At 42.2% G+C, this 26846-nt stretch overlaps 1 protein-coding gene across 1 annotated transcript; it reads right to left on the reverse strand.

The window, feature by feature from the left end:
- Positions 1-1530: 1530 nt before the first annotated feature.
- Positions 1531-21170, reverse strand: col9a2 (procollagen, type IX, alpha 2). The gene is made up of 32 exons (XM_085446451.1): positions 21000-21170; positions 19785-19859; positions 18928-18963; positions 18769-18831; positions 17271-17324; positions 16882-16917; positions 12513-12536; positions 12330-12383; positions 12182-12235; positions 10647-10697; positions 10490-10546; positions 10347-10400; positions 8904-8957; positions 8732-8785; positions 8201-8254; positions 8032-8085; positions 7810-7863; positions 7657-7710; positions 7504-7557; positions 6740-6784; positions 6211-6264; positions 5856-5909; positions 5731-5784; positions 5570-5641; positions 5270-5305; positions 5119-5163; positions 4607-4639; positions 4256-4402; positions 4109-4163; positions 3835-4023; positions 3662-3739; positions 1531-2347 (listed from the first exon to the last, which is right to left on the reverse strand). The coding sequence occupies exons 1-32, from the start codon at positions 21069-21071 to the stop codon at positions 2142-2144; spliced, it is 2076 nt and encodes a 691-aa protein (XP_085302577.1). The 5' UTR covers positions 21072-21170; the 3' UTR covers positions 1531-2141.
- Between the last annotated feature and the right edge of the window lie 5676 nt (positions 21171-26846).

Consider the following 26846-nt stretch of genomic DNA (forward strand, 5'->3'; position numbering starts at 1 on the left):
CACATCTGTTATTATAACTAGTAAAATACTAGAACGTCATTCAGCAGAAGTGAAGCTTAGAATTGTTGGATGGTTCATACTATCAGCAAGTCAAATTAGTCAGAAAATTCACTAAAAGAGCACCAAATGGTTCACTTCAGTTATCGAATTAGTGGATTAAGAATACAATAGCAATCACTAACTGGCTATAGCTGCAGGAGTTGAAGCACTTGTCAGCCTACAGCGTCACCATCCAGCTGGATGGACAAAAAAACCCCACCACACACTATCATGTTGAGGTACAAGTTGACACAAAGCAGAACAATATAAAAAAAGACAAAAGTTGTTCTTTTTTTCTTTTTGTTTTGTTTTTTTATTGGGTTTATGTATAATGCTACAAAGTTGAGCATTTAAACACGTAAGTCTGTGGAGATTTCAGTCCATTTTTTTAGCCAGCCACAAGAGGAACTTGTTTGCAACTTCTGTTGGCTTTTTTGTTTTTAACTTTAGAGGCTGTACCTTGATCTAACACAAGACTTTCAATAGAGAAACTGAGGTTCGTGCACTCTGTCATACTGAACTGTCGATAATGTTGAATTATTATTCCTAAGACTTTAGAAAAAAATAGACCAACTCATAATGTTAAAATGTTAGACATCCCTGAATGCTTCTCACAGTTCTTGCTATCTTTTCCCCCAGGCACAAAGCTATGACATCGCAAAAGCAACTGACCTGTCAGTTGCAAATACTGCCCTTGAGCAATTTAGAATCTGATGTGCGCAGTCTAGTAGTGCTGAATGGTTGCAACTTTTTGCCTCGGTAGTGCAAGATTATTAAAAGATGCTGAGCGTATGCAGCTTAGGACGCATGGGAGTTTATTTACATGCATACATGGGTGCTCTTAAAGATTTGGACGAGGACAAATATCAAGAAAAACGAATTGAAATAGATCATTTTCCATTCCCAACATGATACAGAAGAACATTGGCTCTTAGAAAAGGTTCCTCTTTATTAGTCTAGGATTGCCTGAACAGCCAGCAAACAACTTTATTTATTTTTTTACAGATGATTATATATAAAGAACAATAAATAGCTTCTTTTGATGAAAATAAGTTGTCGTTAAAGCACCGACCTCCCATGGAAAGTTGACAGTGGCACAGAAAGCACATTAGGACCGTTAACTGATTTGCTCTGAGGAGGAGTCATTATTTCTGTAGGAACTCCTTATTACTCACTGATTTCATTAACACAGGATTTTTGTTGGTGCATATCGTAACCCATTCCTTTTCCTCTACATAATAATCAACACACATTTACAAAGATTTACAGCACTGCATTGTGGGAGATGGGAGTGCCCATCGGGATATGCTGTTGCCAGGCAACAAGAAGAAGAGATAAAGCTAGTTGTTAGTTTCTAAAACGAGACTTGGGTTGAAAGCGGGGGATTGGGAAGGGAAGGCAGTGTACACATGAGGTAAATCAGGGATCTCACTCAAGCCTACAAATGAAAAAGACTACATTTTACAATGCGGTACAGTACTGAGTGGAAACTGGGGCTGCAATCATTTATTAGTCAGGTTTTCGGGGTACACGTTTAAGGCAACGGGTGTGATGTTGGAAAAGAGGCAGGGCGTTAAAACTTCAAAACATTCCTCTGACAAAATATTGCATATGGAAAAAAAACAAAAAACATTGAAAGTGACCAAACAAGGAAAAAAGCATCCTTCACCACATTTGGTTTAGCTTCTTTCAGCTCATAGATGCTTTGACTTGGTGAGAGACCAAAAAAAAAAAGAGAGATGTAATATAAAATCTGTTCCTCTTTCACTGCTTGAGCAGGACTGGGATATTTGGACGGCGCTGACACCGACATCCAAAAAAAACCACTTGAGATTTCAGACGGAGGTGGGTGGCTGTGAGCTGCTGTTGTCATGGTGATGTGGAGGATTAAGATCATGATGTCCCACCAGTCAAAACTTCAGGTTGTCAGTTCTAGGAAGGAGCGGTGGGGGGGGCTACACATGCAGTCAATGTACTATTATTGTCCCCCCCCACCTCTCGTTCTTGATGTTGAGAAGAGTGGTCTCTCGCCTTTTTTTTTTTTCCTTGCCTTGCTCCCTCTCTCCCAGGTGCTGTGATCTGCTTATGGGGAGACGGGGCCTCTAAACATTGGGTCCTTTGATCGTTCCCGCCTCCTGTAGTCTCGGTGAGGTGTAAGCAGACGCGGCCAGGCACATCGCTGCCTCGCAGAATCCCGGGAGACCCGGCGGGCCCGACTTACCGGGGCGACCGGCCTCTCCAGGTGTTCCCTGAGGTCCTCTCTCTCCGGGCCTACCGTCCCGAGCCACTCCATCGATACCGGGGGGGCCTGCAGAGTGACAGAGTTTAACATCAAATGGGATTTAACTGATTTCGAGGGGTCAAAAAGATTAACTGCACCAAATTTCATTCTAAGGGTTGGAAACCCCATTCTGGACTTGGATTACATGTGTGTACTGTATGCATGCATATATTTAAGTTGTGTGCATGTGTGCACACAGAAGTGTGAGTGTGTTTCCCTGTATTTGAATTAGCGTGTGCTGTTGCAAGCCTATTACATTCTCATTCAAGAGCATCTGTTAAATTACTGGAGTTAATGATGCCTTTAAAATGCCTTTCAGCAGGCTCTCCTGTGGCGAGAGCAGTAATGTCAGGTCCTTCAGTTGCTTGCAGTACCTTTCTTCTTCCTCTTCTTATCTGTGTTCATGAAAAAAACTTTGTGGAAGGACTACTACAGTGCCCCAAGAAAAGATTGTTACACTCGACTGAGGTATAAAAGCTAGGTTGAATGTAGGCGAAGTGCAATTGAGACACACTTTGTGAGTACACGTTGATGTACATGTGACTTAAATGTCCACTGAAGCTTCTCTGCTTCTTTAGAGACCAACAAAATCCATGTGAAGGGATGAAGAGACACATTTGAGCTCATACACAGGTTCTGACTTTACTGCATTTGATTGTATTGCTGTGTCACACGCACACTGCACTTTTTTTTAAAGGCTGTCCAGAATCTTAAAATTTCTTGATTTCACAAGTGAATCCATTGTAAGTTACGTTTATGCAGCAGCTGTGTTGACTTTTGGCCCAGTCACCAGAATATTACTATTCAAAAATTCTCCATCCCTCTGGCACTCCCATTTGCATCTTAAAATTTGAAAATGAGAGTATGCTGTAAACAAGAAGGTTTTTTTTTTGTTTTTTATAACAAAGTTTTAGGTGGCAATGTCACTAGATTTTGTGGTTCTGCCCTCAGATTGCAGTGACAGTGAGTACTGTGTGATTTGCACAGTTTTTAGTGGCATTCTGCTGAGGCCCAGCCATGATGGAGGTGGAATTACACAGATTTGACAGATCCTGTGATATCATGTAATTTACATCAGCTTAACACAACTTAACTCCTTATAAAAGTGTGTTTTTCCTCCCCACTGTCGCCAAGTGCATGTTCATGGTGGGTTGTCTGATTGCCAGGGTTTTCTCTGTATTATTGGAGGGTCTTTAACCCTATAATATAAAGTGCCCTGAGCTGACAGTGTTTGTTAAAACGTCATGAAATAAACTGAATTGAATCAAATTGAACTGAATTGCCTAGGAATATGCACAAAATCTTACCTTACAGGTTCATTTAGAAGGCTTCAGGTCTTACCTTGTATTCCTGGAGCTCCTGGTGGACCTGAGTGAGGTCTACCTGGATCACCTCTCACTCCCTTTGGACCTCTTTTTCCTGAGGTAGATGAAAGAAAAAAAACACGTTTAAAAAAACACGTTTAATGCCTGAGAAGTTCAACAATATGCAAAAGTACTAATGTTTAGTTTTACCCTTAAGCCCTGTGTTTCCAATTTGCCCAGGTGCTCCAATAATGCCGGGGATGCCGCGGGCACCAGGTAAGCCATGTGGTCCCTGAGGCCCAGATGCCCCTGGAGGTCCAGGCGGTCCGGGAGACCCCATTACACCTGCACCACCAAGCACAGCCCTCTTGGCGCTTACTGCCACGGCCGCTAGCCTCTCTGTAACGGAAGAGAGGACATCATCATTTTGATTAACTGATCTTTGATGTTTCCTCAGGAGATTAAAGCAGGTCTAGATGCTCACCCTGCATCATCTTCAGCACAACCTCAACAATATGCTGGTCAGATGCATCACGTCCCTGGAGAGAGGAGGAGAACACTGAGCACTGACTAAACACTGATTGGTGTTCTGTCTGTATGTGTCTGTGATTAAGAGTGGAACTGGACTCACTGCTTGTCCCTGAATGCCCGGCATACCGGGTACTCCTCGTTCTCCATTAAGCCCCCTAGGACCGGGCAGCCCCAGTGGTCCCTGGTCTCCTGGTTTGCCAGGGTCTCCAGTGGGTCCATTGTGTCCAGTGTCACCCCTGATTCCTTGCTGTGAAGAAAAAAGAGAATCAACCCAGTGAGGCCCAACACATCATGAATAATGAGAATTAACTCTTATAATTAATACCATAGGCTTTGGGTTACAGAGTTAAAGGTCAGGGTTGACTTATAGAAAGGTGGATATGACTAAGGAAAGAATAAAGCAAAACAAGTCCATCCCTGCAGTCAGATTTCTACTCGTTGTAACTCTCACCTGTCCTTTGGGCCCAGGTTCGCCAGACAAACCCTGTCACAGCAAAGACAGAAAGTCATTTTCCCCATTCATCATTTCCATCCATCATTTGCGCCTCGGAGACACTCACTGAGCAATAATTCAAGGATGAATATTGTAAATGAACATCTAAAAATGCAGCTTCAAAGACCCAAATGTGCATCATTGCCTCACTGTCATGTAAATAGCTTATTTGCCATCTGGATTATAATGGGGATTTGTATGCAAATTTGAAAAAAAACAGACATCCTCTTCTTCTTCTTAACTTTGGTAATGCTTCCAACATTTTCTTGTATACAACTCTCTGCTTTGATGCCTCCAGAACCAAATGTTTAAACCTTTTTTTTTTTTTATCTAAAGCCTAAAAGTTGCATTTATTTATTTCCTTTTTCTTTTCAAACTTGGAAACTTTTTGTGGTCCTTATGGCAACAAAAACCACCAACTACTTTAAAGCAGCTTAAGTCTGTGCTGGAACAAATGTCCACGTTTTTACCTTTTCGCCTTTTTCGCCGGCCAATCCCTCGACTCCGGGGTCACCCTAAAAGCGACAGAGAGGTAACGAAGAATAAGGGGAATGAAAAAGGCTCTTGAAAGTATTCTTAAGTACGGAGCCAGTGGTGCAGTTTAAAAGAGGTGCTACTCACAATGCCCCCCTTTGACCCGACTTTTCCTTGGAAGCCCTGGCAGGAGAGACGGAGTAAATGTAAATGTGGACAAATGTAAACTGGATTATCCTCAGAAAAACAAGGATTCAGTACTGATTGAAACCAGCGACACCAGAGACCACAAACTAAGAAAGATGTTGCCTCATTTCTAAAACAAGGAACATGATTATGCCTAGATTATCATTTATATTGCTTCACTCATTCAAGGGTTTCACTGTGAGTAAACACTGCCCCCAATATGCAGCTTTGTGTAACTGCATTATCACAAAGTCCACAGACCTTGTCTCCCTTTGTTCCACTGAGACCCTGGGCGCCAGGCACACCGATGGGCCCTCTCTCTCCTTTGCTTCCCTGTGAGGGGAAAACAGAAGCTCTGCTGCATGATGTGTTTGAAGTAAAGAGCGCGTTATGATGTCTGAAAAAGACACGGTGCAGCTTACAGGCTTGCCGGCTGCTCCCTGTGGCCCAACTGGTCCTCGCTCCCCTCTGTCGCCCTGCGGACATCAGGTGAGGTGAGTAAGCAGCAGCTGCCGCTAGTGTTTTATTGTGATATTCAGGTTTGTACCTTAGGTCCAGGGATTCCTTGCATACCAGGCTCACCAGGAATACCAGGCTCACCCTGAGAAAGGGAGAAAGTACAATTATTCACTATATGCTATAGCTTTTAACGGTTTTTCTACTTTGCTATGAATGCCATCCAGAGTAAGCATCTGGGTAGACACTAACCAGATCCTTACTTTTCATTCCCTCTGTTGCCAAGCGCTTGCTCATAGGGAGTCATCTGATTGTTATCTATTACCACAGTCTTTATATTACAATATAAAGACTGTTGAGGTGCCTGTTGTTGCGATTTGGTGCTATATTAAAAAAACCCTGAAATTCAAGTTGACCACAAAGAAGAGAAACAATCATATATTTACCAAAGGTCCAGAGGGCCCAGGCAAGCCAACATGACCTCTAGGTCCAGGTTCCCCCTAGAAAAAGAATATTATAAGAAGAATATTAAAAGAAAGGCACACATTACACACATTACAAGAACATGAAAACCTGTTATGCTCATTTCCACATCATTTTTATTCATGGACTCTATTAGAGAAAATGTACACGATTCACAGTCCAACATAGAGCGGGGGGGTTAAATCTTCTTAGTTCATCAAGAGTCTGAAACAAGTTGTTGTAGTTCCCCTCCCTTTACGCATCTCTCAGACAAAAGGTTTAAAAAGCAGGTGGCTGGGGCTTCTCTTCTCACTGCCAGAGCTGTGTGTGTCTAAAATGGCAATGTTAGCAATATCCACTCTCACTGACATATGGAGACGAGAGTGGAAGCACTGTCTGGAAACTTGGTGTTTAGAGGAGTCTGAAGCTTAAGCTTTGGCTCACAGGGAATTCATGTACATACCCCGGGCTGCATTATCTCAAACTTGCAGTATGAACATGTAGAAGGCATACCTTTGCTCCAGGTCCACCTTTAGCTCCTGGGCTGCCAGGTAATCCCTGAAGATGGAATAAACAATGCTGAAAACAGTCCTAATCAAAGCTACATATCTGCACATCAGACACGTTTCAGGAACGCAAGCGTGAAATGCACATGGCTACGTAGGCGTCGGCAGTTGGCGGTAATAATGCAGTTTGATATAATGATAATGGTAAAAATAGGCTTGTGGTGTGATTGCCACAGTTGTAGACCTTGCAGTGATGTTATGTGTGTGTGTGTGTGGTTGCTGTATCACAGTTTGACATAAAGCAGGCTAAGTTGCAGTGTATGAGTTTTAGGGAGTGTTAGTGTCACTGCAGTGACCGCGCAGCATCTCATGCAGTGCACATCTCATGCTCCATTACCCGTTAGTCAGAACGGCGCGCGCACAAACACACACTTATGTCTACCCACTGGTCTGATTGTGATAAATTGCTTGCGGTTGAAGAGAGAATGCTATTTTCAAGGTGCTTTTTATTCTAAAGCAGCATGGGTCACGGGGTCACTGTTAACCTGGATGACTGCCCAGAAAACAAAACACACCGAAATTTTACACACCGCTTCAAGCTGGTTTCCCTTGTCTGTGTTCTGGCTTTGTTGAATTCAAGAGAAGAACAGATTGCGCTTCTACGTGGTCTGAGTGACAATGACTGTTTATTTGCATGTGCTTTTTTTTTTGGCGGCGTTGTCGAACAGTTCTCCGACAAAACACGCACGCCCCCGTCGAATGATCACTCACCGCTGCTCCCTGAGGACCAGGAGGACCGGGCATCCCGGCCTGACCGGGGCCACCCTGCATAAATGAGAGCAGAAGAAGAATAAATTAATGTTTTTGTTTTTTTCCACCTCCGATTGAAGTTACTCATCATTATCACTGCTGGCACACACTTACCTTGATTCCAGGAATGCCAGGTGTGCCATCTTTCCCATCAATACCCGGCAGACCCTGAAAAAGCAGGCAGATGAGTCAGTGGACTTCATTTGGCACACCTTGCCAAGCACCTCCACAACTGTGGCCTGAAAAAACAAAAGTGCGTTCACTCACATTCTCTCCCTTTTTGCCAACTGCACCCTGTGGGCCTTGGATACCTCGGCTGCCCTGCAGAAGATAAAGAAATCAGCCTCAGTAGAGCCACGGCGCACATCAGTATCGCTGCCTCCATTCAAGCTCTGAAATAGCTTCTTCTTTTTTTTTTTACACACACCACTGCCTTGACAAAAAAAAAAAAAAAAAACTTTCAGGGAAACCACTACAAGAGTCACCCACTTTGTCTCCTTTATCGCCTGGCTCTCCAGGTGGTCCACGAGGTCCTTCTTCACCCTGAAAAGAAAAGAGCAGACTCACAGTTGCCTTAGTGAATTCAGTGTATGAATATACCTCTTTATATGAGTAGCTGAATTTGTATTTGCGTGTCTTTAAGTGTGTGCGTTCTTACAGGTGGCCCAGGAGGTCCTACTGGTCCGCCGATGCCCTTGTACCCACCAGGGCCCTGAGGGAAAACAACAAAGTGCCATCAATCTGTTCGGATCAGAGAGGGAGCTAAGTCGCGGTAGCCTACCACTCATTGTGATAAAGGGATAATTAGAGCTTAACTCACTTCTTTAATGGGAGCTACACAGAGAGCCAGGCACTCTTGCTTTGGCACTAAGCCGGGATGCTAACTTGGCTAACGTGGCTAATGTTAACAGTAAGACGGATGGCTACAGCGGATCATTAACTACAGATGGAGGCACCGTGGACCCAGACAACCCCAACTCATTAGAGAGGGAGAGAGATTTGTGTTAGCATCATTTCCATATGTCCCCATTGCTGGTAATGGATGATGTTTGTAGAGTGGGGGCAAGTCTGGCTGTGCCTCCTTGGTGCTCATCTAAGAATGAGAGCAGTACTGAGAGAGAGAGAAAGAGGGAGAAAAACAAAAAGCCAATATGCTTTTTATATGTGATAAACTGAGTGTAGTACTCACTGGTTCTCCTTTGGGACCCATCATTCCTGGATAACCACTCAGACCCATGGGACCCTTAGAAGAGAGGCAAACTATGGTAAGACAGACACCGTTGTCCACAAGAAATGGCTATTTGAGATGATACTATGTAGATTATAATATGAAAATTATAAATATTCAATTATCATCATACTGAAGGTCCTGGGATGCCCTGCTCCCCAGAGATGCCAACTTCTCCCTTGGGGCCCTGATGAAGAACAAAAAAAAAGATTATTAATAATAATAAGTATGTGCTTCGCCCTGTAGCATATGTGCCGGGAAGCAATTGTGAAACCTTGAAAAACGTTTAATCAAACCACAGATTTCATTTAGTTTTGTCTCTATATGTTTGACTTGCAAACATTTACCAAAAAATCTCATTGAAACCCGTTTCTGATATCTGCATGTATCGATGATCTGCAGCCTGCTCACACCATCCTCTGGTGGTCTTCAGCACCTGAAGCAGTTCAATCAGCGCATAATGGGTTTGCCAAGACTGTTAAAGGGGCGGAAACGAAGACTCGATGGCGCTCTTGTGCCGGGATAAGTCGGGATAAGCTTAGCATAAAGACTGAAATCTTGGGCAAACCGGGAATAATAGTCAAAGCGCCAATTGTTACTCCCCGAAAGCACGACTTGTTCTTGCATATCCAGAAGGCCACGGATTAAACAAACATAATCAGGGAGATTTTCGCGTTACTGGGAGGATTTAGGAACTCAGTTAGATGCTCAGCTCAACAATAAGCTAAGCTGGCCTAATTGTTTCCCTGCTGAAGTTACACACTTTTCATCAACACTCAGTTTAGCCTGAGCAGTCTATTAGCCTGGCCTTTTAATGATGCGACCCCTGAACTGGACACTTCAAACCATTTGTTTATATGCCAATAAAGAAATATTATTTTTGCTGGGTTTCCAGAATCTTGCTCGCCATCCTCAGCAGGTTCATTAAGTTCTTGTTTTTTTTTCCGCACTTTAAAGATAAATCTGATAGTCTTACTCCATCTTTGGCATCACGTGGGCATTAGTGATACAGCAAACCCTGTTGGTATCCATTTAAACAACTGGTGAGGATGTAAACAGCTTTCATTGTGTTTTAGAAGAAAAGAGAGCCAGGCAGCTCCTTTAAAATACTGGTCGGCCTCGGAGGAGCGCTTGCTTGATGCGTTGAGTGTTTTGAGCATCTAAAGCAAGCACTGCCAGAAAGCTCCTTGTGTGGGAAGATCAGAGGCTAATTCCTGGGGCTTGGCTAGCCGCTCCCTTGGAGCCCACAGTATGCTCATTAGCTCTGCTTAATACAGCGAGGTGAGAGGCCCGCGCTAACCCTGACTCTCTCATCCAACTCTTCATGTACCTGGCTCCTCACCACCCCTTTCATCTGGCTTGCTGCGTGCTGACTCCAGAGCCAGGGCCAGGCCTGACTAATCGCAGCCAGATTAATGCCAGTCATGTGCCTCAGGGGGCTTCATTAGAGCTAATCCTCGCCTCCCCTTGGTCCTGTACGGTGGGTGAGTGTGCAAAAGCAACTGTACGGCATGTACACGTATGGGTGTCTGAGTGCACGCGCATATCCTCTCAAGCGGAGATTGTAGCAGCTCACCGGTCTTCCAATGCTGCCAGGATCTCCGAGAGCACCGGCACGTCCTTTGTGTCCCTAGAGGGGAAACAATTAGGCAGGATGGTGTCATAATAATTTGGTAATGCGAAACGATCACTGATGCCTGAATCAGACAGATTACTCACCTTGACTCCCTGCAGTCCCTGTGGGCCTTTAGGTCCTGCTGGGCAGTTGAGAGGACACTGGGAAAAGATAGTGAGAAGGATATGCAGTGTATGGGTTATAAAATGTGAAGTTGTGTCAGAATAGATTTGCAAGAGAGGAGGAATCTTTAGATCTTACCTCGAAATCTGCACTACCCTCTTCTCCAACAATAAACTTGCCTGGAGGACCCTAAGCAGACAGACAGATACATGGATGAGCAAAGTCACCCAGTCACAGTTGGCAGTCAGTTGCGTCTACCACCCTCCCAAGCTGAGCCAGCACTCTCTCCCTCTTTCACTCCATCTATTTCTTCCTCCATTTTCCCCCCTCTCTGTTTATAGATTGAGTTAGAAAGTTAAAGTATCTCTACAGGTGCTGATGTATTTCTGCAACAGCCAGATGAGACAGCCCACTGATCTAATGGGGGTTTATTTACCCTAGGACAGCACTAAAGCTAAACAAATACACTACCCTGGGCTGGGAACATCACTCTCAATGAAGCACCCCCCTCCCCTTCTTGGAATCACAGAGATGCACACAGGAGAGTTCATACGCCGCTGGAAAATGACTTAAAAGCATACCTCTTAAAACTGTTTTTAGTGCATCACCACTTAGTGTCTGTTGGGACTTGTTCAAGCAGCAGTCATCTCTGGCTGCGCTTGGTGTTTTGTTACCATTCGGCGCATTAAAAACACACACGCCAACATTAACTGTGTGCTGGATAGAGCACGCATTAAGCATGGCATCAGCAGTATGTCCTTGCCTGTGATCTCATTCAGTCATTTCAGTCAGCAACAATTAGACTGATGAAAATGTACGCCTGATTAAGCCTAATGAACTCCTGGTAGCTTATTTATTAAGTTTTTAAAGCCGATCTCACCAGTCTCAGTGCCTTCATGTATTGTTTACTGTGACATCCTTTCTGTGGATTAACTTTGGGTACATTCAAGCAGCGCTTTAGTGCTTATGTGTAATGGAATTGGGATGAGGCAGTGGCGTTGTGAATGTTTGTCCTCTAGAGCGCTATGAACTGTTCTGCAAGTAAACAATACAATTATAAAATATTTCATGTTCAAACAGGTATTATTTTTTATGTTAATGTAACATTTACTAATATCAGGCTAATTGTTCCATCTGCACTATTTATATTTGGAACCTCACCACACATGCTAAGGAGGCCTAACAGCATATAGCGTAGCATCAAGACCAGAGCAGACACCAACAACAGAGAACGTGATGCTGAATAAGTCAGAAAATAGCATAAAATAGAGGCGCTATTGTAGAAGTAGATGTTAGGCCCAATGCGGCTTGCAGAAGCAGCATGAACTTTATGCCGGTTGGAGCAGCTTGAATAGCATGCCCTACATCAGACTTGCTAATAGGATGCACAGGTGAGCATCAGCTGATGTGGCAGGCACTGAGACCAGCTGACATGCTGAGATTGCTGTCTTAAGCAATGCTTCAGTTAATGGCTGTTGCTTATGCTATCTTTCCAGATTTCTAATTGCTTAATGGATCTACAACAACAAGGAAACCTACATATGATACACTAGTGTATGGGTTTTTTTTAAAAAAGGCTTTTCAAAAGGTGGTTTTGTGTTTAGCTCGAGGATCTTTGTGACATAGAGTCAGAAAGAAAGATGACAATTCATACGATTTTTCCTCGCAATTACCGGCTTGCCCGGAGGTCCAGGAAGTCCTGGAGGTCCCGGTGGTCCAAGGATACCCTAAATGTTTGTGAGGAGAGTAAGAAATTGTGACTAAGAGCTTCTGAGAAGTTACAAAGGCCCCCATAATAAACTGAAGCTGGAGTTTCCTTACCTTTGGTCCAGTTGGTCCGATCTCACCAGGGAGACCAATTGGGCCTGGAATACCCTATACAGGACAGTTATGTTAGTGAGCGTGACAAACAAGATGATATGTACTTATCCCACCAGAGACAAATTATTGCCACACTTTAAAGAGTTGAAGGCATAACTGCACAATACCAGAGAAGCTACTTACAGCCAGTCCTGGAAGGCCAGGTCCCTGTGTGGACAAAAGTGACAAGGGGTTAAATTACTGTGTAACAAGTGGAACCAATCCATCAGAGTATCAATTAATGTTTCCAAAAGCCAATTAAAAACAAATGCAGGAATTCAGTAATGCGTGTGTACAGTGTCAGTGCAGGTTAAATAGCGCTCAGGAACAAAGACACAGAACACAATCAGTCTGTGTTTGCTGTGTCTTTTGCTTGGAATTAATTATAAACAAAGTAATTAAGTAAGTAAGCCTTCTTGGAGGAAGAACAGCCCACAGGGCTGGATCTCCTGTCTGTGGAGCGTAAGACAGCTGGGTGTACGGCACAGCCCCCAGACAGTACGCCTGTTAACGCTAAATAACGGATTAACTAATAGTGTCGTGCTCAAGCATGACATTGAATGACGCTGGACTTACAAAGATGTGCAATAGATGGACATCGAGCACCACCTAGTGGCGAAAGACTGCTACAGCTGATGCTTCATGATCGCTTGTGTGGAATGGCTGAATCTAATGACAATATGGAGTGTGACTCCTTTATTAAGGATTGCATCAGGCTCGTGTCAGCTGCAGAAATCTTACAGCACATTTGGATAAACTGAACCCAAATTGAGGCACAGCTGGTCAGGCATTCATGCGTGACCTAAAAGGCACTAAGGAGGCTGCCTTAAAAAACCAGCTGTGTTGCAATATGTTTGTTAGAGAACTGAGCAGGCTCGCAAAGAATGCCTAATTCAGTCAATCATAACTCATTTCTTAAGTATCCCGAGAGCCCTATGAGATAATGTTAGCCAATTAGTCATTTTATATTAATATACAGAGAGCACAGTTACTCAAGCACTGAACTTCAATACAGCCTTACATGAATGTACTTGTATATTATGAAACTATTCTATTCTAATCTCTATCTGATAGTTATGTTCTCAGGGAATTTCTAGGTTTCAAACTGCTTACTGGATCTACAACAACAAGATCCAGTAAGCTGTTAGAGATCAGTTAGAAAGTCAGATATTGCACGTCTCTCGAATACATGCATAACAGATTAAATAGAGATATTAGAAAAAAGTGTTATCTAAACATTTTGACTGAAGGTCCCTGGCAGTAAATTGCATGGCTGCCTCATAAAATAATATAAGAGATGAGTTGTTTCCTTTCCATCACTGGGTAGTGTTTCGAATGGTGCCAATCATAATACATATTAAATACTGGGTATCACTTATTCATCACTCAGAGTAACTGAACAGAAAAAAATGAAATGAATGATATATAGGAGCCACACGAAAAGCCTTTTGGCTTTGCATATAAGTAGTGGAGAGCAACCTCTGAAGGCTGAAAATCTTTAGTGCCAAAAACTGCAGTTTCTCACACGACCACTTAAAGCAAGCCAGCCCTCGTGGACTGTTAAATATTTCTGTACATAATCTGCAACATAATCTGCAACCACTGTTGTGTCTTGTCTCGTCGATTGCTCCTGTGCATTTCTGGCTGCTTTTTCCAACACATTTTCTGAATGAATCAGTGAGAGTATAATAATAATTTTCCTCATTATAAGCAGTGTTGGGGAGTAACGGAATACATGTACCGTTACGTATTTAAAATACAAAATACAAAATACAAAATATAAGTAGGGGAGACCGGGGATAGTTGTAACATTTTTGACATTTCTGTCTACAGACATTTCTGTCTGTAAATTGGAGCTCTTTTAAGGTAGTGGATTCAAAATGTAATGCAAAGTATTTACATGTCTCTGCTATTAAATAGTGCAACTATTTTCTCTGCAGCACAGTTACCCATTGCATGGTATGGTCTCAAACACAAAGAGTGAAATGTTACAATTAACCCCATAGTCTGGGTTAGTTGTAACATATCCTGGGGTAAAATGTAACACAATGAAATAAGGGTACTAACAAAACATTAACATGTAATCTTTGTTTATTCAACACATGAATGCACTTAGAGCCATTTATGTAGCTGTGTGTGTGTGTGACAGAATGCAGAAATCTAGCTTTTGAGCATATTCCAACCCCCCAAAAAAGACAAATTATGGAATTTTCTGCAACTGAATATTTCATTAATTTTGGTTGGTCTTCCTTGAGTTTGGCCTCATTGGCTCAGTGGGCATTATAACCTACAGCTCTTGCACCAATTTTAAACATAACAATGAAGCTGAAAAAATGTAGTTGTTCACCAGCATCGCAATTCCATTATTTTTTTCAGGGTTTACCTTGGTGTGGTTTGCAAAGTGCTTCAGAAAGATGAGGAAATCTGTTTCTTGCACCCATCCTGACTTATTTCCACTACCAGTGCTTCCTACTGGTCCATCTCTGACACAGAGGTCTGCATAATGTATGTGTGGGAACACAAACAGTGGAGGAATTGTGTTGCCAATGGCATTAACCGCATATACAAATGTGACCAGTGAACCTCTCTCTGCTGATGTTGTTGCCCCAACTTGTTTAATATAAGTTAAAGTAATAGTGTGGTAAGTTGTAACATCTGCATTATTGTTACAACTGACCCAGACTGTTGCTGTTACAACTGACCCAGACTCCTATAGCCATGAACTAGCTTACATTACAGCCAACGGCTAAAACATTAGCACTAAAGACTTACACAGAATATATCCCCATAGACATACAAATAACATAATTCAAGTTTGATGAGTTTAACTGCAAAGCAAATAATGCTATTAGAAATTGAAATAAAGTAGAAAAACTTACTTTTTGGCATACAAATTACTTTTTTTCGTGTTAAATTGTCTGTGTTTGACAAAATGTGCTGATTTTTCACATGTGATAGCAGAACTGAATTGGGCATGCACAGGATGAGTCACATCATTTGAAACTTAGCCCTGATTGGAGAAATTGGAAGTGTTACAACTGACCCACGTTACAACTATCCCCGGTCTCCCCTAACTGTATTCCGTTACAGTTACCGTTTAAAAAGGTGGTATTCAGAATACAGTTACTTTGTTGAAATAAATGGATTACACTGCGGTACTTTCCTGTTTCATTTTGTCGCGGGTCAGGACTGTTTGGGTTTTGTTTGACAGCTACGTTCTGTTGTTCCAGGGGGCAGCGTTACGGTTGCCATGGTTACAGGGCGACGCTCTCTCTCTGCGACTGTGTGTTTCCTGGGTGAGAGAGCGCCTTTTTGTTGTTGTTGTTGTGCTAAGCTAACAGGCAGAATGCTACAGGCATAGCCCTAAAGAATGTAGCATTATGGGCAGTGTAGTCCGTGCTGCAGGGAGAATGGACTGCCATACACGTTATGGGTCTGTGAGCGCGAGGAGGGAGAAAAAAGGATAATGGAAAGGTACGAGTTGTCATTGAGAAAAAACGGGAGCTGGAAGCATGTAAATATAATAATAACCACTGCAGCCAAGAAGAGAGCCTGACGAGCCCAGTTGTAAGTAAGCTATTAAGACTCGACTGTACACCGTGTTCGTGTTTTCCTCCGAAAACAATAAGTTCCGTTGGAGCAGCCTTTCAACGTCTCTCTCTGTCTCTCGCAAGAAAAGTTGACCCACACAACAAAGTAAAGCTATTTTTCGGCTACGAGCCGACAGGGATTAGACAGAGGTCCCTTTACTACAGTTCGGAGTCGCGGACCTTCAGTAACAGTAATGAATCACACAGCAATAGTACATTCACGTTGTTGTAAAAAGCATGATAATATATTAAGTAATCCAAAGTATTCAGAATACGTTACTGTCATTGAGTAACGTAACGGAATACGTTACAGAATACATTTTGGGGCATGTATTCTGTATTCTGTAATGGAATACATTTTAAAAGTAACCTTCCCAACACTGATTATAAGATGATGATGATAGCCTCCATATGCGGAATTACAGATGTAAACAAATCCTAAAGGGAGATCGCTAAAATTATTGGAATCAATGTGAAGAATCGGAAAAACACGACGACCACAACAAAGATCAGGAACCCATGAAGGGGGAAAAAAAACACCAAGATGTGATCACAAGTTAATTAATATATAATGCCCAATGGTGCAAGCTGGCAATGGCCACTTAAGCAGATTATATCTGCTTTACAAAGATTTCCCACAGCAATATAAATAAGCTTCAAGGGGTAAGCTATTCAGCTTCTCTTTGAATAGGCTGTGTCTTAATACCTGGAACTGGCATTCTGTTTTCCCACAGTGAATTAGAAATGCACCTGTTAACTACACCGAGTCATGAGTCCCTATCTGCTACTCTCTCTGTACAGTTTATGATGCTACATTGTAACTGCAGTTGTCAGAAAACTAGAGTTGACATTTTGTATATTAAGTTCTTTTAAAATGTTTGCAAAAACCAAAAAAAGTGACAGTTAAAAATTGATTTACTCACAGGAGTTCCGGGCTCACCAGTTGGACCTGGTTGACCCTGCAAACAACAGAAATCAGTAACATATCTGTGATGGTTAACTGTGGTATTATTACACATATAGATGACGATGACAATATCTTTTTGAAATGAAAACAGCACACCAGGATGAATGAAAGAAAGTCCTTAACAACACAGCGATTCTCACGCTTTCCCCTGCAAGCAGGAGTTCGACGTCATTCTCAACATCACAGTGACAGGGCATAGGGAACATTACCCAGAGATTTTATATTTCTATAAATCTGAACCTTTCAGAGTATTCCACCAGCAGCACAAACAGATTTCACACAGAACAGCAGCACAATTGTGATTTTGCACTAATAATCTTTTTAGGTTAAGGTTTAGACACTTGCCTTTGGTCCAGGTCTCCCGATAGGACCTCGGTCACCCTTTGCTCCAATCAAACCCTGGAGGCAAACAGAAAGAAATGAAATCGGGTAGATGTGCTATGCAGTATATACTGAAAACCGTCACAAATGAAACATAATTAACATCACAGGAGGGTTAACCTCACATTTAATCAAAGTTGACTTGGTTCAGGTAAGTAATTGGGAAACAAACCTGAGACTGAGATTCCGGGGCAGATTACTGGCTTAACCTCTGAGGAATGCCTGGTTTTGTGTGTGTGTGTGTGTGTGTGTGTGTGTGTGTGTGTGTGTGTGTGTGTGTGTGTTTGTGCTTCTGTTAGCATGTGACCGTTTGGCACTGATGCTCAAGTTCCATCTGAAGCAGCAACTCAAATTGAAAAAGCTAGGACACAGTTATATACGAGTCTCTGTCTCTGCACAGTGGCAGTAGTTAGGACTTGCAATGCCATAATAATATGCCTCTTATTTTATAGTTAAAACAAACATACATGAGCAAAACAAGTAATGTGTAGTATATAGACCAGATTAACGTCATCAACACCTACTAATATTCTAAGCTCTTATGTAAACTGATCTATTCCAATGACAATTGGACAAACTCCACTCTCGATAGGTTTCATGTTCTCTGTGGAAAGCTGGGGAAAAACCTGGTGTAAATATGTAGGAAAAAAATAATAATATTAACCAGCCCCTTTCAGCACTGTTAAAACAGATACCTGGATAAAAAAAATGAATAATCTGTGAGGTACAACAAAATCAAGCTTTCTGGTTTCTTTTTACAGACCACTTGTAGTGCGTATTTTATTATCTAGTCATATTTTAGCATGATGTGGTTGCATGGAGGTAAACATATTAAAAGCAAAGAAGAGGGATTGAGTTTGTGAAATGTAGTCCTAAAACTTCTGGTAGTAGCTTTGAACCTGATATCCTGGCTACAAAACACTGACCTGTGGGTGCTCAGACTGTGCTATCACAAACATAGCATGTTGTAAAGATCATCCAGGATATAGGACAACAAACAAGACTGAGCCTCTAGTGCAGGGATGTTAAACTTATTTTACATCGCAGGCCACAAACAACCCGTTTTGCTCTTACATCAGTGAAGCTACCCTTTCTGTCAATGTAGAGAAATCTAACTACACATTTAATCAATGGATATCTTAATATATGAAAAAGAAGCACAATTTCAACAGTATGTCTCATTTTTTCTTCATGATAAAGAAACGCTGCTGTAGTAAATGAAAAAACCCTGTCAGCATGACTCTTTGGCCTTGAGTTGTAACAAGTAAATGCACAAAATTACAGAAATCTATCATTTAATTACTTTGGCATCGTATGAATGGCCATGGAGGAGGTGTTTGTCTGAAGGAAAAGCTGTAAAACTTGTGAAAATACGTTTCAAAATTGAAGTTCAAAATCTGGAAGCAATATTTTTAAAAGTTTTTCTCCTTTTTTCATTCTCTCTTGCACACAGTTTACTTACATCAATGCCATTCTCCCCGGGTGATCCGTCAGGACCTGGCTCTCCTGGCTCTCCCTTCTGCCCCTACAGCAAAATCCACACCGTAAAAACCGTGTTCAAGTAAATCACAAGTTAAAGTTGCTGCAAAATTAAACTGGCACCGTGACAGTACAGACTTACTGGTGGGCCAGGTGACCCGGGACGCCCTTTCTCTCCCTGCAGATAGACAAAGGGCATGTGTTAACCCAACTAAACATACAGTACACGCCATGGTTACACCTTTGTGTTCACAACTGTATCATATTCATCACCTAAATGCCTTTCATTGCTACGCATCGCCTCATAGAAATGAATTTAGGAAGATTTATCACGTCGCAAATTTCACGAGACAGCATGAGAAAAATGTGCCACATAAATATATACTGTACTGAGCACAGAGAGGTGCACGGGCAGATGTTAATCAGTTGCTCCAGTGTTGATATTATAAGCAATCTTTAGATGGACTCTGAAGTGTAAGCGTCAGCCACACTGGCTGCGTTTTCTATCAGGCTTTGATCCCACTGTTAAGCCTTTGGATGAGTGAGCAAAGAGTGACAGGTTTAATAAGATGCTAAACTGACACCATTTATTGATAGATAAAGAGCCTTTTAAAAATAGTTTTTTGGCTAAAATGCTAATAAAAAAAGAGACTTTTTACATTTGATTTGGTATTGAGCCATAAAGCATGCTATCTCCACACTGCTCTAGAGCAGCTTCTGTTTCCAACACATTTACACAACTTTGCCTGTTGTTAACCCTTTGAGTAACTCGCACATATCACGTTACTGTGACCCAAACTCGGGTCTGAGGCAAGGATCTCTTCTCAAAGACCCCTCTCTCTGCTGGGAACAGAGCTCTTTTGTGCCGGTGTTTTCATTTGCAGCGCTCTCTGCTGGTATGAATTCAGTACTGCGCCACACCTCCTGATTTGGTATTTCTCCAGCACAATGAGGAGCTTTGTGGGAAAACCTATTTGGCAAACCTGTGTGGATACTCACATCAATGCCATCTGACCCAGGAGTGCCAGAGGGGCCGGGTGGGCCTGGCGGGCCCGGAGGTCCAGGTGGACCCCTCTGAAACACAGACAGAGAGGAAAAAAGGTCAAACAGCAACATTTACTAATTCACTCTGTGCAGTAGCCTGTAGCAACAATCAGGATGCAGTATCATTGTGGAATATATAACTAACAGATGTTAAATATATATTGTAATATCATAGTGGATATTAATTTTCATGGATTTTTATAAAAATGAAAACACATTTGATGTATGTTTTATTTTACCAAATAAGGAAATATAACCTAACCCTCCATCATAGAACCAAATATCGGAGTGGTTACTGCAGGTTAAGGTGGGCAACTCTGAAAGCCGAGTGAGTTTAACATGGAGCATTGCAACAAAAATAACATGATAAAACTGGCATCTTTGAGGAGGTAAACACAAAGGATCGAGGAGGAATGTGGGAGGAAGGGCTAAAAGACTGGCACTGTTTACCCCCACCCAACCCACCCCCCTCCTTCTCCATCCTACTGCCTGTCTTGAACAACATTTTATTGCAAGGGTCAGTCCATCAAGTGATAAAAGAATAAATCCCACTTTGAATTCTTCAGGTGTTAAAACCCCCAAAACAAAACACAGAATGATCCTTGAAAGTGAAAACTCCTGTAAGTCCAGAAGATAACGTGTAGGTGTCTGTTTGAATAACAGCTTTCACGCTCAGTGGACAAAGTTTGTGTGTCGGTGTCAGTGCACACTGACTTTTCCCCCCCTTAAATCTGGCATGGCTGCAAAGATTTGACCCCCAAAAAACTGAAAAAATAAATCCCATCATTCTTGGTTAAATAGTGCTCCTCTTGGCCCCTGTAAAGGTAGCCTAGGTAATGATGAATCCGTGCCTTAAAAAAGAGGGGGCGCCATGGTTAGAAAGACCTAAGAGTCCGTGTACGATAAGGGTGATCCATGAAAGATCCACAAGATAGCTTCCACCCCTGAAAATCATTTTCTTCTACATTCATTCTATAAAGCTGGGTACTCATCACACTTATATCCTTGCTTCCATGCTGTGGTTATTTAATCCCTTCATCCAGCCCAAGATGGCACGAAACCTACAAGATCACCTGAAGATATCCATAGCCGACTGGACCCTTACCGAGGGCCCTTACCCCCTGAACCCTTGAGCCCCGATCAAGTTTTGAGCTCTTCTGTGCCACTCACCACTTGAGCCAAAACCAGGCACAAGGTCTGCAGAATAACCCAGGTCTTCAGCAAGGCAGAGAGAGCAGCCATGGTCCCTCTCCCCTGTCCGTCTCTCCTCGGTTGAGCAAATCCTCTCTTCTAGTGCCTCTTTCTGCTCCCTTACTCCTCTCAAGGCCGGCACAGTGCAGAGCTGGTGGAGCAAAGCTGTCAGAGAAGAAGGAGGAGGAGGGGAGGTCGGGGGTGCTGTGTGCACAGCCCACAGGATGGATGGCAAGTTGAAGAGGGTGGGGAGGGAGTAGGGCAAAGAGAGTAAGAGAGGTGTTGTCCAGCCCCCAGTGCTGGCCCCTGGAAGCAGAAGAAAAATTCTCTGTCTCAGGCTCAACAGTGTAAAAACACACACATACACACGTGTAGTTTCTAAATCCTGTTGGGCAGGATTTACCAAACTTCCCAAATTTGGGGGGATCTGAGCAGTTAATGACACTGGAGTGTAATCACAAGCATTTCATCAACTTCCTCCCTTATTCACATCTTGCCTTTTGTTTTGTTTTCTCGCACTGTACTAAAATAACCTCAGAAAAAAATGTAAATGGATGTGATTCAGTGAGTGAGGAGGCACTGGTGACTTTCAAGCTTGTTCACAAAAATGGGTGTCTGCATCTTCTTTGCTAACAGAGGGGATGAGCGAGCACTGCCAAATAATGCACCTGATCACCAAGCAAAGTCACTTACTGACATCTAGTGGTCATTAAGCAAAGAGCACGTTCGCTCCCACACTAATCCAAAGTGGCCTCTAAAAACTAGCAAAACAGTGAAAAATGACCTCACAGTGACCCCTATAGTACCGAAATTTTATTACACCAGCGTTAGCCTCTGTGGCCACTAGATGGCAGCAAAGACACATCAAGAGATGCCAGTGGGCCTCTAAGATCTCCATCAACGGGGCATTTGCTGTCCTCTGTGATAATAAAGACAGTACTGAGTATGTTGAGAGGAAATGCATTTATTAGTGAATTGAGATCCATTACACTTTGCAGGGGATCTCAACACACCCCCACGAACAATAAATTAGGGAAAACATCTCAGTGGTGGCTTTTGTGCTGGATTTGTTTTTCCCCATTTCCATTTGCAAATCTATCACTCGCTAAATCAAAATTAATTGGTATTACATTTTTCATACTTTACTCAAAGGATTAACTCTAAACTACGTCATGCTGAAAAAAAACCCCACCAAAAAAAAGTATTAACAAGAATAATTAAAACGCAACATGCAGAAAGCCATTTGAGTGTTTATGTATAATACATTTTACACTTGTCTTTTGTGTCAAAACAACGTCAATGTCAGCTTTTTTCTTTTAGAATATAAAGTATTCAATACAAGAGAAAAAAGGGTTCAACTGGCTTCTTAAGTCAGAAAAGGATTTCATTTGATGCCAATACTGTACATTCATGAAATAAGCCAAATTATTATGAAGATATAATATAAGGCGTGTGCTTTGTGTAGTCATATCTAAAAAGAGTGCACCGAATCTTCCTTTTTTCAGGGGCCATGAGCAGGCATTGTGGAGGCAGCAGCCCTCTGCTTTATTATGCCTTTGCGAAGTGTTAACTTCAGTGGCACCTCTCCCACAAATATCTTTAAAAAGTCAATGTCAGCGAAGTTCTGCAAATGAGAAATAGTACTTTCTTGTAATTCCCATGAGTCATTTCCTTCAAGCCGTTGACTGTTGCAACATCAAGTAGGAACTCATTTTAGATGCAATTAATCTGAGAAATACAAAAAGTGATTCAAAAGAAGCTCAAATGCAGAGTTCAGAGCTTTAGGCTGTAAGAGAGTCAAACTTAGTTTAATGAAAAAGAACCTTATGTATTGTTCCTTTTATGTCTCACATGCTTTTATAAATGGATATAGTGCATATACGTGTACAGTTATGTTGGTATTTTGCTGGTAAGTCTGTGGGTTGTGTGATGAGCTGTGAGAAAGAGGACAACTCTTTTTTTCTCTAATATCTACAATCATATGAAAAAGAAAGTTTTCGTATGACTCTTTATAATCCTGTTCAAAACGAACTAGACTGCATGATTCAGTAGCTTGTAGAACCACCTTTAGGAGCAATGACTCAAAGCAATCATTTTCTTTATGACTTTATCAGCGTTTCACATTGATGTGGATGAATTTTGGGGCACTTTTCTTTAAATGGCTTCAGTTCATTGAGGTGTGTGTGAGCATTTCAATGAGGTTGAAGTCTGGACTTTGACTGGGCCATTGCAACACTTTGATACTTTTCTTTTTCAGCCATTCTGTTATAGAGTCCCTTCTGTGCTTCGGATGTTGCATGATTCGATTTCAGTCAAGCTTTAGCGTTAGGACAGATGGTCTTACATTCGACTGTACTATGCGTTGGCACACAGAGAAGTTGATGGTCAATTAGGCAAGGCACCCAGGTCTAGTGGCTGCAAAACAAGCCAAAATCATCACCCCTCCACCACCACCATGCTTGACAGTTGGTATGAGATGCTTGTGCTGATATACTGTGTTTGGTTTTTGCTAAATGTGGTGCTGTATATTTTGGCCAAACATTTTTATTTAGGTCTTGTTGTTCCAGAACTTGCGTTCAAATGCAACTTTGCAAACCTGAGCTTTGCAGCCATGATCTTGTAGAGGAGAGACTTTCTCCTGGCAACTCTTCCACAGAAGCAGTACTTTGTTCAGTTTTTTGTTCTAATTATAATCATTAACTTTAACATTTAACAGACCAACTGAAGCTTGTAGAATCTGAGATCTAGCTCGTTGTTTTGTTGCAATTCTCTGAGCATCACATGTTCTGACCTCAGAGTGAATGTGCTGAGACAACGACTCCTGGGAAGATTGTGGCATTGTGTTAACACACACCTGAATGCTTCACACCAGCAAGCTGCTAAAACTTCCAGTTTTATAGAGGTGCTCACGCTTGCTGATGATCAGTCATTTAATTATCAACACCTGGCTGCTACTTACCTACTTACATCATATGGGAGCAGTAAGTGAGCAACTTGGATGTTCACAGGATTGGATACAGTCATGTGAAAACTTTCTTTTTCACATGACTGTAACATTCAAATAGAAACAACACACGGGCAAAATGCTGCATTGAGAATGGGTTCTGTATGAAATAACAATTCATATAAACACATTTGTTTCTTTTATTGCTCAGAGCTGTATGAGAAAACCAAGTGCTGGGAAAATCCATAATCTCTACAGTAAGCAAACTGCTAGCTCGAGGTTCATTGTGAACAGAAAAGCACGAGTGGTCAACATGTTTAATCAAAATTCAGACATCAGCATCATATCATCACATTATATGATCTCACATAAAATGATGCCACTCTGCCAGAACCTGCTTAGGCTCTTGACTCGCTGCCCACTGCAATACTGGATGCCAAAAGGTAACAGCCACTTTTTAAAAGCCAGAAGAGTTGTCTGTGGTTTGCCTTTGTTTCATTTTGTTTTCACTTGCTGATTAATTTTAGGATAATATTTCATTATGATTAAGAAACGGTTGCAGTTTTAGTGAAAATTTGCCCCATTCTCACTAAGCTTAATCATGCCAAAAAATATAGGCTTACTTTGTGCATTTTAAATGTGATGGATCCTTTGGGACCTTTAAAGATATCCATCTCATCTGACTATTGCCAGAACTCTGTCTGTCACAAATGATACCATTTGAGTTAGATGGCTTTGTTAAAATGCCAACAACAGACATACAACACTGAAAAAGGGGCTGGAATAACACACAGTGAATGAGCCTGGCAAATCAGTTTAGCAGACAAGCTCCCACGGTGCACCAGCATTTATCCGAGTTTGCATTTTCCCATCAAAATCTCGAAAGCTTATAAAACATTGCTACGACACACAGGCGCATCAAATTTCACGCAAAAAAAACTGGGTGTAGCAAATGCATGGAGATGCATCTGCATCCAAAAATCCCGCTGTGCTGATCTTTTCATGGGTGAAAGCTGAGAAGAATCATGATCCAGTTGTTGTCTTTCTCATTACAAATGACTCCCAAGCCTTCTCAAAGTTTGAAAACAGAGACTGAAAACACTGGCGTCTCCCTCCGTTCTCTCACTCCACCCTTTGCCTCTTTTCCCCCTCTTTCTGTTTAAACTCTCAAGGGGTGTGTGTGTGTGTGTGCGTGTGTGTGAGTGACTTAACTCTTGTTTTTCCAAATGCAAGTGATCACACTGTGGCTCACAACAAGATCAGTGCAGCATGCCACCCAAATTCATCACACGTCCCCACCCACAGCACCGACTCAGTTATTAACTGATCTCAACTCATACACACACACACACACACACACACACACACACACTTGTTTTTATATCTTAGGGAGGACATATATTTGACATAATGCTTTCTGTTGCCACTAACCCTAACCCTTGCCCTGAACCTAACCATAACCTAATTGTAACCCTGATACTAAAACCACATTTTGAGGCTCAAAAATGCCTTCAAACTCATGGGGATGGGCATTTTGTCCCCATAGGGACTGTTGGTCCCCACAAGTACAGTAGCAATCCAATTTTTAGTCCTCACAAACACACATAAACATACACACACAGAAAGGGCATGCTTTTGCATTCAAGTTGTGTCTAATTGATATATTATGACTGACCAGGGAGCTTTGGGTTTTTTGCCGGTATTCAGCCCTCTGCTCCCACTTTTCCTGAGAAAGACCTATTTCACACAGACAGAGCGTGTCTACTCCCCTCTCTAATAAGACGCCTGAGAGAAGCGGAGAATGGTAGTCATCATTAGACCCTGACACAAAGGCAGGAAGACACACATCCACCGTGTGATGATGACAGACAGGGTAAATATTATTCTTGAGTGCAGGTGTGAAGAGTAGTGGTGGAGTGATAATAAAAGAGGTCATTAAGAACTGGTTAGGGTTTTTTTCTAAGCAAAACCCAGAAGACAGTACAACTTCTGGCCGTCTGCTAAAATGGCATAGTTTACTGTCAGAGCACAGGGGAGTAGAGGTACACACTGACAGGCTGATGATATGCAGGCAGAGGATGTTAGTTTATATCGCTGTGAAGCGTATTCATTTAGGGTGTTTTGCGGTTGTTCTCTTGGTGTGAAAAACTCCACTCAGTTGGAGGTCGAGGCTCAGCTCATATGTAAAATTACTGAAGATTTCCGTGAGCAAAGGTATTTTAAGTAAAGGCATTTTGCGGAGTCAGTTGTGGAGCTGGCTCCGCAGTAGGGGTGTGCGTATGTGTGTGAGAGAACTAAATGTTCACAGGACAGAGCATTCATATGTTTTTTTCCGTTCCATGTTCAAAAGCTTTACTGGTCCTAGAATAAAAATAGTCATATCTATGCACACTTTGCACTGCAAGCCACTTTGAAAGCACCGGTCACCGAGAGGGTCACCCAGCTTCTCACTGAGCCTGGTACCTGAGCTGAACCTGATGTAGTGGCAAGACCCAGCTGCACTGTGAGAACTGGCCCAGACACATTGGCTGACTAAGTCGTGACTGCAGCACAGATTTGATGTGTGTGTGTGTGAGTGTGTGTATGTGTGCAGGGGGGATAAATAAATAAAACACCCTGTTTAGCAGAAGTTGACCCTAGTCTGAGCAAGGTGAGGGGTTTCTAGGCAACAGAGCATGGCACATGTAGTATGTCGGACCAAAGCCCAGACCTGTGCTTCACCACCAAACATAGATAAGGGATAAAAAAGGGGGATCAAGGATTGTCTCATGCTGTGGTTTCTTACTATTGTTTTTATACTGCGCTAGCTTTAGCCAACACATACAAATATTTCATGATGTGACATTATTATAGTAGCGAGATATTGTAGTTGTATCCCCTAC

The sequence above is a fragment of the Copadichromis virginalis genome, linkage group LG22, assembly GCF_057382275.1.
Source record: "Copadichromis virginalis isolate Kocher_CV1m ecotype Utaka linkage group LG22, C_Virginalis_male_GT1.1, whole genome shotgun sequence".
NCBI classification, from domain to species: domain Eukaryota; kingdom Metazoa; phylum Chordata; class Actinopteri; order Cichliformes; family Cichlidae; genus Copadichromis; species Copadichromis virginalis.